The 13,846-nt window shown below is 38.0% G+C and overlaps 2 protein-coding genes and 1 non-coding gene across 3 annotated transcripts; all 3 read left to right on the forward strand.

Moving 5' to 3' along the window:
• Positions 1-1,393: 1,393 nt before the first annotated feature.
• On the forward strand, positions 1,394-6,332 carry LOC103946322 (phospholipase D delta-like). The gene is made up of 10 exons (XM_009356987.3): positions 1,394-2,326; positions 2,410-2,526; positions 2,638-2,829; positions 3,230-3,499; positions 3,600-3,668; positions 3,859-4,006; positions 4,132-4,280; positions 5,187-5,351; positions 5,492-5,692; positions 5,855-6,332. Exons 1-10 carry the CDS (start codon positions 1,394-1,396, stop codon positions 6,146-6,148), a joined length of 2,538 nt encoding a protein of 845 aa, XP_009355262.2. The 3' UTR covers positions 6,149-6,332.
• A 3,068-nt stretch (positions 6,333-9,400) lies between these two features.
• TRNAR-UCG lies at positions 9,401-9,474 on the forward strand. The gene has a single exon. It is a non-coding gene; the product is annotated as a tRNA-Arg (tRNA).
• A 49-nt stretch (positions 9,475-9,523) lies between these two features.
• Positions 9,524-13,420, forward strand: LOC103946324 (cleavage and polyadenylation specificity factor subunit 3-I). The gene is made up of 6 exons (XM_009356988.3): positions 9,524-9,614; positions 9,821-10,005; positions 10,155-10,252; positions 10,900-10,945; positions 11,029-11,178; positions 11,614-13,420. The coding sequence occupies exons 2-6, from the start codon at positions 9,844-9,846 to the stop codon at positions 13,246-13,248; spliced, it is 2,091 nt and encodes a 696-aa protein (XP_009355263.2). The 5' UTR covers positions 9,524-9,614; positions 9,821-9,843; the 3' UTR covers positions 13,249-13,420.
• The last annotated feature ends 426 nt before the right edge of the window (positions 13,421-13,846 follow it).

Here is a 13,846-nt window from a genome sequence, read left to right on the forward strand (position 1 = left end):
TCATCTTTTAATGGCTTGTGTTTCTCTGAATGTTCAAATGGTGATTTTTTTTTTCTTTACAAGGTTCAAATTGTGATATATATATATATATATATATATTCTTTTCTCTTTGGTGATTGATATATATATATATGTATATATATATATATATATATATATGAATTTGTCATCTTTTAATGTTTGGCATGCTTCACATTGGATATGTATAAATTTGATTGGTAAAGGAAACTTTAATACAAAATATAGAATTAAATATTTCAAGAATTTGTCAAGAAGAACAAAAGAAAAAGAAAACAATTTTAAAACTTTATTTCTTAATAATCGAATCGGGCAAATAACTGGGCAGCAATCATGCCATTAAAACTGTAAACCTGAACCTAATTATACAACAACAACAACCAAGTCTTATCCCAGTATCTTTTGAGTCTCTTTTCAAGTTTTCCTAGGCCTTCCTCTACCCTTTTTCCTGGAGTTGCCGTCTCATAGTCGCATTGTCTAACCGAATCATCAGTAGGTCCTCGATTCACGTGTCCAAACCTAGAATAACATGAATTTTGCTTATGATGGTGTCCCGTTTAAAGAACGATATAGTAGGACTTTTCGGATGCAGCTATGTGTTTTAGGCCTCAGTTTAGACCAAATACTCAATGATTTAATACCAAAATTATCCGAACCTGACCTGACAAATTGTTCAGTTAGTATACCTCTTGTGTTGACATTGAAAGTCTTTCGTTTCAGTACAATTTATCTTATTTTTGCCGCAATCAGAAAGCAAAAGTATATTTCTTGCATCTACAATATTTGATAGTTCAGTTTGTTTAATAATTTACTGGGAAGCTTGATGTTTGAATATTGAGATGGTTCACTTGCTTCTGGTCATTGATCGAGATCGTTAAGGTAACATCTATGTGCCTGTCTGTAATGCATTTCACTCTTTTGTAGTTTTCAAACTGTTCGTATGTGTATGAAACATGCGTCTATGCTGAGGAAATGTTTTGTCTGATCTAACGTAGTTCTCATTTCCGATATTATCAGGGGACATTCTTAAATCATGCTCCAAAATTGCCTAATTGCTTGATTGTCAGACAGATACGCGGATGAGGAAATCATGCTTTAAATTGCCTAGATGCTTGATTATGCTGAAGATTTGTGCTTGTGTATGAGTTTACTGCAGTTCTTGCGCTTTCATTCCAGATGTGTCATACTTAAGTCACTAACCGATTCTTTTAGACTCCCGGGAGGAGGAGTTCTCTATTATAAGTTGTTATTCTTACAATTATCTCAGATTTTGATTGATGATATAATGGGATACAGTTAGCAGTTGTGAGACAACTTCATAGTTGCTAGATAGGAAACTACAAAATCATTTCCTTTCTCACGTTCACATGTCAAAATGGGTAACGACGGCAGTGAGGATGGGAGTCCTAAAGAACATATTATCTTGCATGGTGAACTGGATTTGTGGATTATAGAAGCTAAAGCTCTTCCAAATATGGATTTACCTTCAGAAAGAATGAGACGGTGTTTCACCATGTTTGGGACTTGCTCTACTCCCTTCGGTAATAGGCCAACTAAAACAGCTTCGGGAAAGCAGGCAATGATTACAAGTGATCCTTATGTGTCTGTTTGCCTAGCCGGAGCAACTGTTGCTCAAACCAGAATAATTTCAAACTGCGAGAATCCTTCGTGGGAAGAACATTTTTGCGTACCTGTTGCTCACCCTGTTGTGAAGGTGGAGTTTCATGTCAAAGATAACGATGTTCTTGGAGCAGAACTTATTGGAGTAGTGGAGATATCTGTTGATAAAATCATTTCGGGAAAGCCACTTAATGATTGGTTTCCGATTATTGGCAATCATGGGAACTGTTTAAAACCTTTTCCTGAACTGCATGTTTCTATTCAGTTTAAGCCAGTTGAAGGTAACCCGTTGTATAAGAATGGTGTTGGCGCTGGGCCCGACTATAAAGGAGTTCCTAATACATATTTTCCCCTTCGCAAAGGAGGGAGTGTCACTTTATATCAAGATGCTCATGTACCTAACAATATGCTGCCTGAAATTGTACTGGACGGAGGGAAAATTTTTCAGCAAGGTAAGTGCTGGGAAGACATATGTCATGCCATCTTGGAAGCTCAGCACCTTATATATATTATAGGCTGGTCAGTGTACCACCGTGTTAAGCTTGTAAGGGAGCCAACAAAGCCGCTACCTTCTGGAGGAGAGCTGGCGCTTGGGGAGTTGTTGAAGTACAAGTCACAAGAAGGGATTCGCGTTGTCATGCTGATCTGGGATGATAAAACTTCACATGACAAATTATTTTTGAAAACGGTAATTCCATGAGACCTGAAAGTTACAAATATTAAATGTTATTACTATTAGAATGCATTTTATTGATGATCGTTTCATTGCAGGAAGGCGTCATGCAGACCCATGACGAGGAAACCAAAAGGTTTTTCAAACATTCCAGTGTTCATTGTGTTCTTTCTCCTCGTTATGCGAGCAATAAGCTTAGTATTTTCAAGCAACAGGTATGGAACATCTGCATTTTAGAGCTAAACCCATGTTGTTACTGGAATGATACATATCCTATAGCGTCGTGTAATTTCAGTTGCTCATTTAAATGGATTCCTCTAGTCCAGGTTGTGGGAACCCTTTTTACGCATCATCAGAAATGTGTGCTTCTTGACACAGCTTCTGGGAATAATCGGAAAATAACCGCTTTCATTGGTGGCCTGGATATGTGTGACGGAAGATATGACACTCCGGAGCACAGGCTCTTTAAAGATGTCGGCTCAATCTTTCAAAATGATATTCATAATCCTACATTCCCTGTAAGTAGCGATAGCACCTCTATACAACTGTCTACATTCTTGAGATCAATGTATGATATGATATGTACTGAAGCAGTTTTCTTTATTCTTCTCTCCTTTTCAACTCTGTTACGACACGGAGAAATCTGTACATTTTTTGCTCAATAGTATGCTTATATTTATGGTATAAATATAGTATGCTTTTCGCTTCTTTTTTTTGTTTTGTTTATATTTATGAAGTTACAACCAAGGTTTAATGTATTAATATATTTATCATATCTTTTTGCTACTAGTGATGTTTGGTTCAATGTGCATCTCTTTACTTTTCAACTTCCTAAGGGTCTCCTTTTGTTGAAAGTTCAAACAGTAAATAAGTATAAATATACGGTTTTGACAGTTCTATTTGTTGTAACAAGTACAGCCTAACGATCATGGCCCAAGGGAACCATGGCATGATTTACACTGTAAAATTGAGGGTCCTGCTGCATATGATATATTGACAAATTTTGAACAAAGATGGAGAAAGGCAAAAAAGCGCGACTTCAAGATAAAAAAGGTCACTAATAGACATGATGATGCCTTGATAAGGCTTGACCGAGTTTCATGGATAGTCTCTCCAACTTCTAATCGTGATGGTGAACAAAATGTACGTGTTAGCAGTGAAGAAGATCGTGAGAACTGGCATGTTCAGGTAGGGAAGGAAAAGTTTCAATGATAACAGCTTAATACTGCAACTCGTTTCAATGAAACTTTTACACAGATGGTGGTCAGTTTTGACTCTTCTTTGATAGGTATTCAGGTCCATTGACTCAGGATCTGTAAAGGGATTTCCGAAGGGCGTCCAGGATGCTGAAGCGCAGGTTAGAACTAGGTTTATGTAATTCGTTTATAATCCTCACAGTTTTTTCTCACTTATTTACTTTACCGAAAATTAGTGTCTTAACCATCTAGTTAATTAGGAGCTTCTAACGGGTTTTTGTTCACTGATCATAAACTGAGAGGTCAAACCCACAAATAAAACTCTTTTAATCTGACTTTCACTTCTTGCAGAATCTTATTTGTGGAAAGAATTTGAAAATAGATAAGAGCATCCATGTTGCATATATTAAAGCTATACGATCAGCTCAACGCTTTATATACATAGAGAATCAGTACTTTGTTGGATCTTCATTCTACTGGCCGTCGTACAAAAATGCAGGTAAGTTACAGCTTAGTTTCTGGTGTTGCCAGGGTTACACTTTCGTCAACTAACATGTTAACAAATGCCCTTTGGCTCTCAATTTTGCTCTCTCTTTTTCATACTTTGCAATATCACCACCACAGGTGCAGATAACTTGATACCGATGGAACTGGCCCTAAAAGTTGCCAGCAAAATCAAAGCAAATGAGCGTTTCTCGGTGTATATAGTAGTACCTATGTGGCCAGAGGGTGTCCCAACTGCCTCTGCTACTCAGGAAATTTTATACTGGCAGGTTAGACCATTCTGTCTTCTGTTACGCTACAAGGAACTCTTTATTCTCTTGACCTTTTTAAAATGTGTAATAAGGGAATTTCTCAACCATACTTTCTTGTGTGTGGATAAATTGGGATGTAATGAATGCTAGAACTCAGTTGTTATTTCGCCTTTTCTTTGCGAGTGATCTTTGTCTGATCAGTTTGTGTATGACTCCGGAGTCCTGCCTATAAGAAATTTCCAAGCCAAGTACTGAAGTCATAATTTTTCTGTGTTACAACTTTTGTAAAATTCCCCACTTCTGTAATGTAAGATTTACTGGGAAGAAGAAAGGTTCAAACTTTGTCTGCGTTGACTGATATACTAACTTTTGTTAGCTTGATAGACGTTGCTAGCATTTTCCGTAACAACTTAAGATTTTGAGCTCTAGTGGTTTTCTAACTTGGTATCAGAGCTCTGGTTGCCATGAGTCTGAAACCTCCAATGCCCACTTATGGGACTGCACCTATAAATCTCTCTATCTGCATTCATTTGGCCAAATCTCTATGCGTGGGAGATTTGGCCATTGCCTAACAACTTAAGCTTTTACGTCTAACTGTTGTTACAATTATAACCTTCCCAATTCCCAGAAACAAGCATGAAAGTTTGATACTACTCGGGCCTGGACTTTTTGAATGCTTGCAAAGAATGAATTTAGAACTTTCAAAACTGCATTTAAGTTGATAAACATTATGGTAGGCTTCCCAGCTTGTTGAGTTCTTGAGTTAATAGAGCCAACCAAAGCTTGCTTACTTAGTGTGTAAAGATTACAGCTCTGGAAGACACACCGGGGGGAGAACTGTGATTTCTTATTTCCATTTTCTTGAGCTTAATTTGAAGTTTATAGAAACTTTTAATCTGCGTCATGTTCTGCTGGTCACCACAGGCGCAGACAATGGGTATGATGTACCAGGTTGTTACAAGTGCCCTTCAAGATGCAGGCCTTTTCGATCAGTATCATCCGCAGGATTATTTGAACTTTTACTGCCTCGGTAACCGTGAGGCTCCATCTTCATCCCAACCTCATCAGCCAACCGATAATCGTGGACTGGTATACTTGTGTTTTCATTCTGGTAAACCAGCTAGTAGTCAATTTACCATTGCACAATACGAAATACGTTTGACAGACTCTGATGGATCTCACATCAAACAATTTGCTATGTCCTTAACTTTTTTCTCTCTTGTTAACAGTTGTTAGCGCAAAAGTTCCGGCGGTTTATGATTTATGTTCATGCCAAAGGGATGATAGTTGATGATGAGTATGTAATCATGGGATCTGCAAACATTAACCAAAGATCAATGGACGGTTCAAGGGACACAGAAATTGCTATGGGGGCTTACCAACCACACCATACATGGGCTGCAGAAAAAAACCTTCATCCACACGGCCAGGTCCGAAACCCTTCCATTACATCAAATTCTTTCATACTTGTTGCAATCTAAAAGGACGAACACAATGTAACAAAACACCGTATATGTAATCGGAAAAGCAACATATTCTCCAAATCTTTTCGGTGTCTGCTTATGTTATTCGATGTCTTTGGACGGATGCAGGTATATGGTTATCGGATGTCATTGTGGGCTGAGCACCTGGGCGGAGTTGAGGATACTTATCAAGACCCCGAGAGCCTTGAATGCGTGAAGCGTGTTAACGACATCGCGAAGCTTAACTGGAAAGCATTTGTGTCTGAAGAGCATAGGGAGATGAAGGGACACTTGATGACATACCCAGTTCAGATTGGGAGAGATGGACGAGTAAGTTCGTTGCCTGGATACGAATCGTTTCCTGATGTTGGTGGTAAAATAATGGGAGCCCCCACCAGTCTTCCGGATGCCCTAACAACATAACCAGTTGAAATTGTAACTTGGGAGTCAAGGCACCAACATATGATGTACAGTGTGGATGTAGTCTTTAAATCTAAAACCTTAATGGTGATGTTGTACAGTGTCATCCGAACATGTCTTTATGATGTCATGAATTATATTCAGCACTTCGAGATGGTCAATTGCTGATTAGAATATTATTGTATGGTACTGGAACATGTGATATAGTATAATTAATTTGCTTATGATTTATTACATATATAATCACCATTTGCGTTACTAGTAAGTTCTGATGATTCTCTTAGCGGAGATTGATGAAAAAAAATAAACAAAAAAGGCTTCTAACTCATATGTTTAGCAAAACCAACTATTTTCATCGGAAAATTCTTCCATGCTATGAGCACTAGATGGGCATCGAAGTCGAACCCAATTTGATCTTGTAACACATTTTATTAAAGCATCCGAAGAACAATGATTTACATATTGATAGGAGCATATTCATGCGACTTAAATGGCTTGTTCTCGTGCATTTACATTATGTTTCTCTAGTTATTTTAGTCCTTTATGCTTCTTTTGTGTGTTTTCAGGTTCTAAGGGCTTAAGGAAGAAAAAAGATGCATTTTGGAGCATTTTGGAGCAAATTTGGGCTTGGAATGGATGACATATGATTGGAGCCAAAATGTTGGACGAATTTGAAGGCCTTGTATTCACTTTGGACATATAACAAAGGGCCTAGCCCATTCTCTCTTAAACCAAGCCCTTTGCCATGCATTTCCTTCCAATTCCAAAGCCCACAATCAATTCAAAAGCCATGCAAATCCATATTCAACACCCTAAACTACAAGCATGCATCATTACACCACCTTCTCCATCTTTATTCCATATGCATTCATTATAATTCACCCCACTACCACCACTCACACACACATGCAATGACACACACCCCTTTGTGCCGTGCATCATCTCACCAAGCAATCAAACAAGCCACATGCATGTCCCTTTAATCATTCAACCACATTCCCACTTTCCTAGCTAACCCTACATGCATTCTTTATTCATTCTTTCATCATTTCACCACCAATTCAACACATGCATTCACACATCAACAACATCACCCTTGTGCCATGTTTCCCCCTTTGTTCCCACCCATCACATGCATCAACACACCAACTACAATCAATGCCGTGCACTCCCACTTCATCATTCCAACTTTCCAACTTAGTTCACATGCATTCCATCCTTTAAATATCTAACTCACATGCACTTTAATCATTCAATTACCCCATTCACACACCTTTTCTTCAAGCCTAAACCGTGCATTCCCTTGCATTTCCACAATCTTAATCATTCAACACATGCATCATCATCAAACAAACAATCAATGCCGTGCATTCCTTGAGCATTTCCAGTTTTTCCCTTTTCATTTCACATGCATCTCCACATTCCTACTTCATCATTTCAACCACCATTTATTCTTTAATCCACATGCATTCACACACACTTCACACAAACAACATCCACATGCAAACACATGCTTCCCCAACAAACAAATCAGCCAACACATGCACAAATCCATCCATGCCGTGGGTTCCCTTTGTTTCCCTTGTGCAATTCAGTTTTCACATGTGTCCTAGCTGTTTTTCCATCATTCCTCCACACAAATGCTTAAACAAACATCCATATGTTCCCTCCACTCCTCCTATAAATACCCTTGCATTCCCATTCATTAAAATCATCTCATTCACAACACAACACTCTTCAAAATCATCCATTCTTCCCCCTTTGGCCGTGAGTTTCCCTTCCATTTCTCCTCCATTTCTTCCATTTCCATAAATTCCCCAATCCATTTAACACACCAACAACATCCCTTAAACCTTGTGCTACAACAACGAGGAAGAGAAGAGTGCCTAAACGTTCACACAATTCAAGTTTGAGTTGTTGGAATGTTTAGGTGTTTCTTTGATTTCAAAGTTTCATTTTAATTCTCTTTGTTTTGTATGTATGGAAGAGAAGAGTGCTTAAACGTTCATACAATTCAAGTTTTGAGTTGTTGGAATGTTTAGGTGTTTCTTTGATTTCAAAGTTATGAGGAACTAAACCCCCTTTAGGTAGGGGGTGATTCGAAACTATGTTTATATTTGCAATATGAATTGATTAACTTTCGTTGGAATTTCATAAGTTGTGGATTCAATTTGTTTAACCGTTTGATTGATAGCTTATTTATGAATGTTTATTAAGAATGCGTGCTTAATTTTCATGCATAAATATGATGCTAGAATATAAGTGAATTTCACCTAATCGTTATGAACTTATATTCACAAGTAGTGGAGGTTGCTTATAAACAATCGTGTTAAACATATTCTTGGCACGAGTTTCATGCTCATCATAGTAACGAATGCCTCGTCAACACTTATAGTTTTCATAATGCTTAATGATCTTTGATTGTATCTTTATTGTGCTGTTCACGTAAAGGACTTTTGGAGAATGTTGTGAATTGCGTTGCGCAAACCCATCCAATTCATTAACTTAAGGAAAACTTGACGGTTAATTTAAGCGGACCTAATTAATCCGGAGTGTTGAGTTTCATAATTTATCGAAAGACCAACTGAGAATCAATCTTGTATGCAAGTATAACATGTGTGGAGAAGAACCCCTTAGCTAGCCTTCATTCCATTCATTCCATCACAATTTCATATTTACATTCCGCTCAGTTTATTAACTTGTTTTGTTATTTCAATTTTCGTCAAATCAAAACTTTTCCCCCCCCTTTACTTTCTTGTTCTTTAGTGCTTAGAATCTGTTTAGTTTGTGTTTTTAAAGTAGTTTGAATCAAGCCATAATCTTAAATTCGTCCAAAATTAGTTTTGAGTCTTTTGGTTTGTCTTAATGTTTTAAATTTTAGTTTTACATTATTTGAGTCTAGTTTAGTATTTTATATTGTTTTTACGTTCTTAAGTCAATTTAGACGGATTTAGCAAGCCCTCCTAATCCCCGGTCCAGAACGATCCCTACTTACATCCATACTACAATTGTCAAAAAGAGGGTTTAATTTGTGCGCGTATAATTCTCGCATCACATATCCTTTTTACGTCTCAAACACCCCCTTTTATTTTATGTCATATTGATCTTTTTCAGTTTATTTGATCCAATGGCAGAAATTTGAGGGGAGTGTGTAAAAGGTTAAAAGAGGTAGAGATAGCATCACAGACCAGTTATAAAGGTAGCTTGTTGAATATTTGAATATAAAATCCTCTTTTCAGCAGTTTTCTTTCAGATGACCGCATAGCGCAGTGGATTAGCGCGTCTGACTTCGGATCAGAAGGTCGTGGGTTCGACTCCCACTGTGGTCGTTTCCTTCTTCTTTTTTTTAAATATTTTTTTTTTCCATTTACTTTATACTCCCTCCCTTTCTCTCTCTAGGGTTTTAGGCATTCTCAGAAATTCTTGTAGCCCTCTCTGTCTCTTCCTTCTTCTTTATCTGAAATCTTAGGTAAGAACTCGAAGATTTTCTCTTCTGGGTATTATTATATGATGTTCTTTGCTTTTCCTCTTCAATTCAGCTATGATTTCAATTTTTATTGAATTTTACATGGGGTAAATTCGAATTAGGGTCTGAAAAAAAATGGGTAATCAAGAAAATGTGACTTTTGGTTGGAAATTTAAAGTCTTTTGATTCATTTACGTATCATTTTGCAGAGCTTCACACATTCTAGGTAAAAATGGCTTCAATGGGACAACCCCCGCCGCTGCCGCCTCTTAAGCGGCGGGAGGCTCCTGCAGCATCAAGAGAAGATGATAAAATGATCATTACTCCACTCGGTGCTGGTAATGAAGTCGGCCGCTCTTGCGTGCACATGACCTTCAAGGGGAAAACTGTCATGGTATGCTTCCATTCACACAAATGCATTGTTGTTTCTTTGAGTGTTGAATCTGGATTTAATCTTGTTCACTCTCCTGACTTTGTTTTTTTTTATTTTTTTTCTTGTTTCTTGCACTTGTGGCTGTGTGGCTGCCTTCGTATGAATGATAGTTTGATTGTGGAATTCACCCTGCTTATTCGGGCATGGCTGCCTTGCCATACTTTGATGAGATTGATCCTTCCACAATTGATGTCCTCCTCGTAACCCAGTATGTATTTATCGTTGTTTAGAGTGTTTTTTGTTTTATCAATTGATTGATAGTCAATTGACATACAAAGTTTGGAGCTTTTGTTGAAAGCTGTTGCTAAATTATATCAGACATGGCACATTGGGTTGAGAAATTTCGTAATTTGTTATGTGTTTACTGTGGTTGAAACTTGAGTGCAACGGACTTTACCTCCCTTTCGTTCTGTATTTCTTATTTAGAGTTAGGAGCAATAAATTCTAATAGGAGAGCTGCTTACATGGGATCAAATTTTTCTCTGACTAAAAAATGGTTTTTAACATATAAAGTATTAAACATTTTTTGGGGACTATTTTGTGCTTATTTCCTTGATTTTCTTATCAGTTGAAAAGATTGTATCTAATGTTGGAAAAGTAGCTCAAATACCAAATTTACAGACCTAAATCCTCAATACCACGTTTTGGCAATAAAGAGTTTCCACACCAAAGTGATCTAGGACAAACCATAGATAGAACAAACCAAGATCTCAGAAAAAAGTTTTATCAAGTTGATTTAATGTGCAAAACTGTCCTAATCTACTGGGTAAAACCTATTAGTTTGTACAGTAAAAGTTATTACTTGCGATTGTTCATTCAATTATACTAATATTACGTCATACTTTTTGCTTGCAGCTTTCACTTGGATCATGCTGCATCCCTACCTTACTTTCTTGAGAAGGTTTTCACTTTTTGAATGATTTGTACAATAATTTGTATGTGTTATGTTCTCCACAGGACTAATATCTCTGTAAATTTTGATAGACCACATTCAAAGGCCGCGTTTTTATGACTTATGCTACAAAGGCTATCTACAAGTTGCTTTTGACGGATTATATAAAAGTGAGCAAAGTTTCAGTTGAAGATATGTTGTTTGATGAGCAAGACATAAATTCCTCGATGGATAAAATTGAGGTTTGTTGTTCTCCCATGACTTATGTTTTCATCCCCACCTGTTTTGTCTCCAACATAACCATCTTATCATAGATTTACATAAATTTGAGTTATGTTGTTCTCGACGATGCAGGTTTGAACTTTGAACCATAGAACTATTAGTTTATGTGTCTCATAGGGGATATATGTTTAGATGCATTTCAGTCGGCATTTTTTTACTTAATTAATATTGCGGTTGGGGACAGTGCGGTTGGTGATATTAGTACTTTGACTTGATTAATATTTGTGGTCACTGATGAACTCTCAGTCCTCACCATTTTTACATCATTATCCATTTATCCTATTCTGCACGCTTAACATGAATACAGTTATTGGATCCTTAATCGTTTAAACTCAACAAGACATGAATGATATTCTCACAATAATATTAATATTAACAATGCATGATAATTGTAGGTTATTGATTTCCATCAGACGGTAGAGGTTGAGGGCATTCGATTTTGGTGCTACACTGCCGGTCATGTCCTTGGTGCTGCCATGTTTATGGTTGATATAGCTGGTGTTAGAGTTTTATATACTGGAGATTATTCACGTGAAGAAGACCGGCATCTCCGTGCTGCTGAGACCCCAGAGTTCTCCCCTGATGTGTGCATTATTGAATCCACTTATGGTGTCCAGCACCATCAACCTCGGCACATCCGTGAGAAGCGGTTCACTGATGTTATCCACACAACCGTCGCTCAAGGGGGTCGTGTCTTGATTCCTGTATTTGCACTTGGTCGTGCCCAAGAACTTCTCCTGATCCTTGATGAGTATTGGTCAAACCATCCTGAGCTCCACAATATTCCTATTTATTATGCTTCCCCACTTGCCAAAAGATGTTTGTCTGTATATGAGACATACACCCTTTCTATGAACGATAGGATCCGCAATGCAAAGTCAAATCCTTTCATTTTCAAGCACATATCACCACTCAAGAGCATTGAGAATCTCAAGGATGTAGGTCCATCGGTGGTGATGGCAAGCCCTGGTGGTCTTCAGAGTGGACTGTCAAGGCAGCTCTTCGATAAATGGTGCACTGATAAGAAAAATTCATGTGTTATTCCAGGTTATGTGGTAGAAGGGACTCTAGCCAAAACCATCATCAATGAACCAAAAGAGGTAACTAGTATGACTGGACTCTCGGTACCTCTCAACATGCAGGTGCATTACATTTCATTCTCTGCCCACGCAGACTCTGTTCAGACTAGTGCATTTTTGGAAGAGCTGAGGCCTCCTAACATAATCCTAGTTCATGGAGAAGCCAATGAGATGGGAAGGCTAAAACAGAAGCTCGTGACCCAGTTTGCTGATCGGAACACCAAAATCCTGACCCCAAAGAATTGTCAGTCTGTTGAAATGTATTTTAACTCCCAGAAAATGGCAAAAGCTATTGGAAGGCTTGCTGAGAAGACCCCTGAAGTGGGTGAAAGTGTCAGCGGTTTACTGGTAAAAAAAGGCTTCAGTTATCAAATAATGGCTTCCGATGATCTTCATGTCTTCTCACAGCTGTCCACAGCAAATGTCACTCAACGGATTACTATTCCATATGCTAGTGGCTTCACTGTGATAAAGCATCGGCTTAAGCAAATATACGAGAGTGTAGAGTCTTCAGTGGATGAGGAATCTGGAGTGCCAACACTGCGAGTGCATGATCGGGTGACTTTGAAGCAGGATACAGATAAACACATATCACTGCATTGGGCGTCGGATCCTATAAGTGACATGGTGTCAGACTCAGTTGTTGCTCTTATTCTGAATATCAATCGAGAAGTCCCCAAGGTAGTTGTTGAATCAGAGGATATAAAAACTGAGGAAGAGAATGTGAAGAAGGCAGAAAAGGTTATCCATGCACTTCTTGTTTCACTCTTTGGCGACGTGAAGCCTGGAGAAAACGGGAAACTAGTGATTAGTGTTGATGGGAATGTGGCGCAGCTTGATAAACAGAGCGGGGATGTAGAGAGTGAAAACGAAGGTCTCAAGGAAAGAGTAAAAACAGCATTTCGTCGAATCCAAAGTGCGGTGAAGCCAATCCCTCTCCGTGCAACTTAGCTGCTGCAGGCTGCAGCACTTGGATCTATCTGTTTCTGCATTTTGAATTAACTTCTGAATCTTGTAAGCTATAGAGATGAACACCGAATACAGTTAACAGTAGTTTCTAAGCTTGTTTATTTGGACTAACTAAACTAGCAACTGTTAAATGCATGCAACTGACTTTTGTCAATTTTGCTCGGACTAATTTTCTCGAGTTCCATCTTTTCGTTTCAAATGCTTTCGTTAATCATTCGTGTCTCTTGGAGAAGTTGCGGTTTTCTGTCGATCAATTTCTGAAGCATGGAATGGATGCTGTCTGTTTCAGACCGAGAAATTAGTTGTATCTAATGCTTTTGTGCAGATGCTTTGCTTGATTTAGACGAGAAATTGTCACAGGCTCCAGTTTCTTGTATTGATATGCGCATTTCATTTTCTACCACCAATCAATACAAACAATTTCTCTTAGATGTTTACAAAATTAACCCTTTAAAAATGTCGGACGCATAGGCTTAAATTAACGGAACAAAACTGATTAACAATGATTTGATTTGGTTTGGTTTGGTTTTAATACTAGTATTGGTTATATCTGGACCAAACCGTTTTATGCTAGTTGGTT

The sequence above is a fragment of a genome, unplaced genomic scaffold (genome assembly GCF_019419815.1).
Source record: "Pyrus x bretschneideri cultivar Hongxiangsu unplaced genomic scaffold, Pyrus_bretschneideri_v1 Contig17, whole genome shotgun sequence".
Lineage (NCBI taxonomy): Eukaryota > Viridiplantae > Streptophyta > Magnoliopsida > Rosales > Rosaceae > Pyrus > Pyrus x bretschneideri.

Bases quoted from the DNA above. Each gene is read 5' to 3' on its own strand.
- LOC103946322 (XM_009356987.3), top strand. From the start codon at position 1,394: ATGGGTAACGACGGCAGTGAGGATGGGAGTCCTAAAGAACATATTATC. The intron at 2,527-2,637 runs GTATGGAACATC...CCTCTAGTCCAG, and splicing joins TTAGTATTTTCAAGCAACAG to GTTGTGGGAACCCTTTTTAC. The intron at 4,007-4,131 runs GTAAGTTACAGC...TCACCACCACAG, and splicing joins GCCGTCGTACAAAAATGCAG to GTGCAGATAACTTGATACCG.
- LOC103946324 (XM_009356988.3), top strand. From the start codon at position 9,844: ATGGCTTCAATGGGACAACCCCCGCCGCTGCCGCCTCTTAAGCGGCGG. The intron at 10,253-10,899 runs GTATGTATTTAT...TTTTGCTTGCAG, and splicing joins GATGTCCTCCTCGTAACCCA to CTTTCACTTGGATCATGCTG. The intron at 10,946-11,028 runs GTTTTCACTTTT...AAATTTTGATAG, and splicing joins TACCTTACTTTCTTGAGAAG to ACCACATTCAAAGGCCGCGT.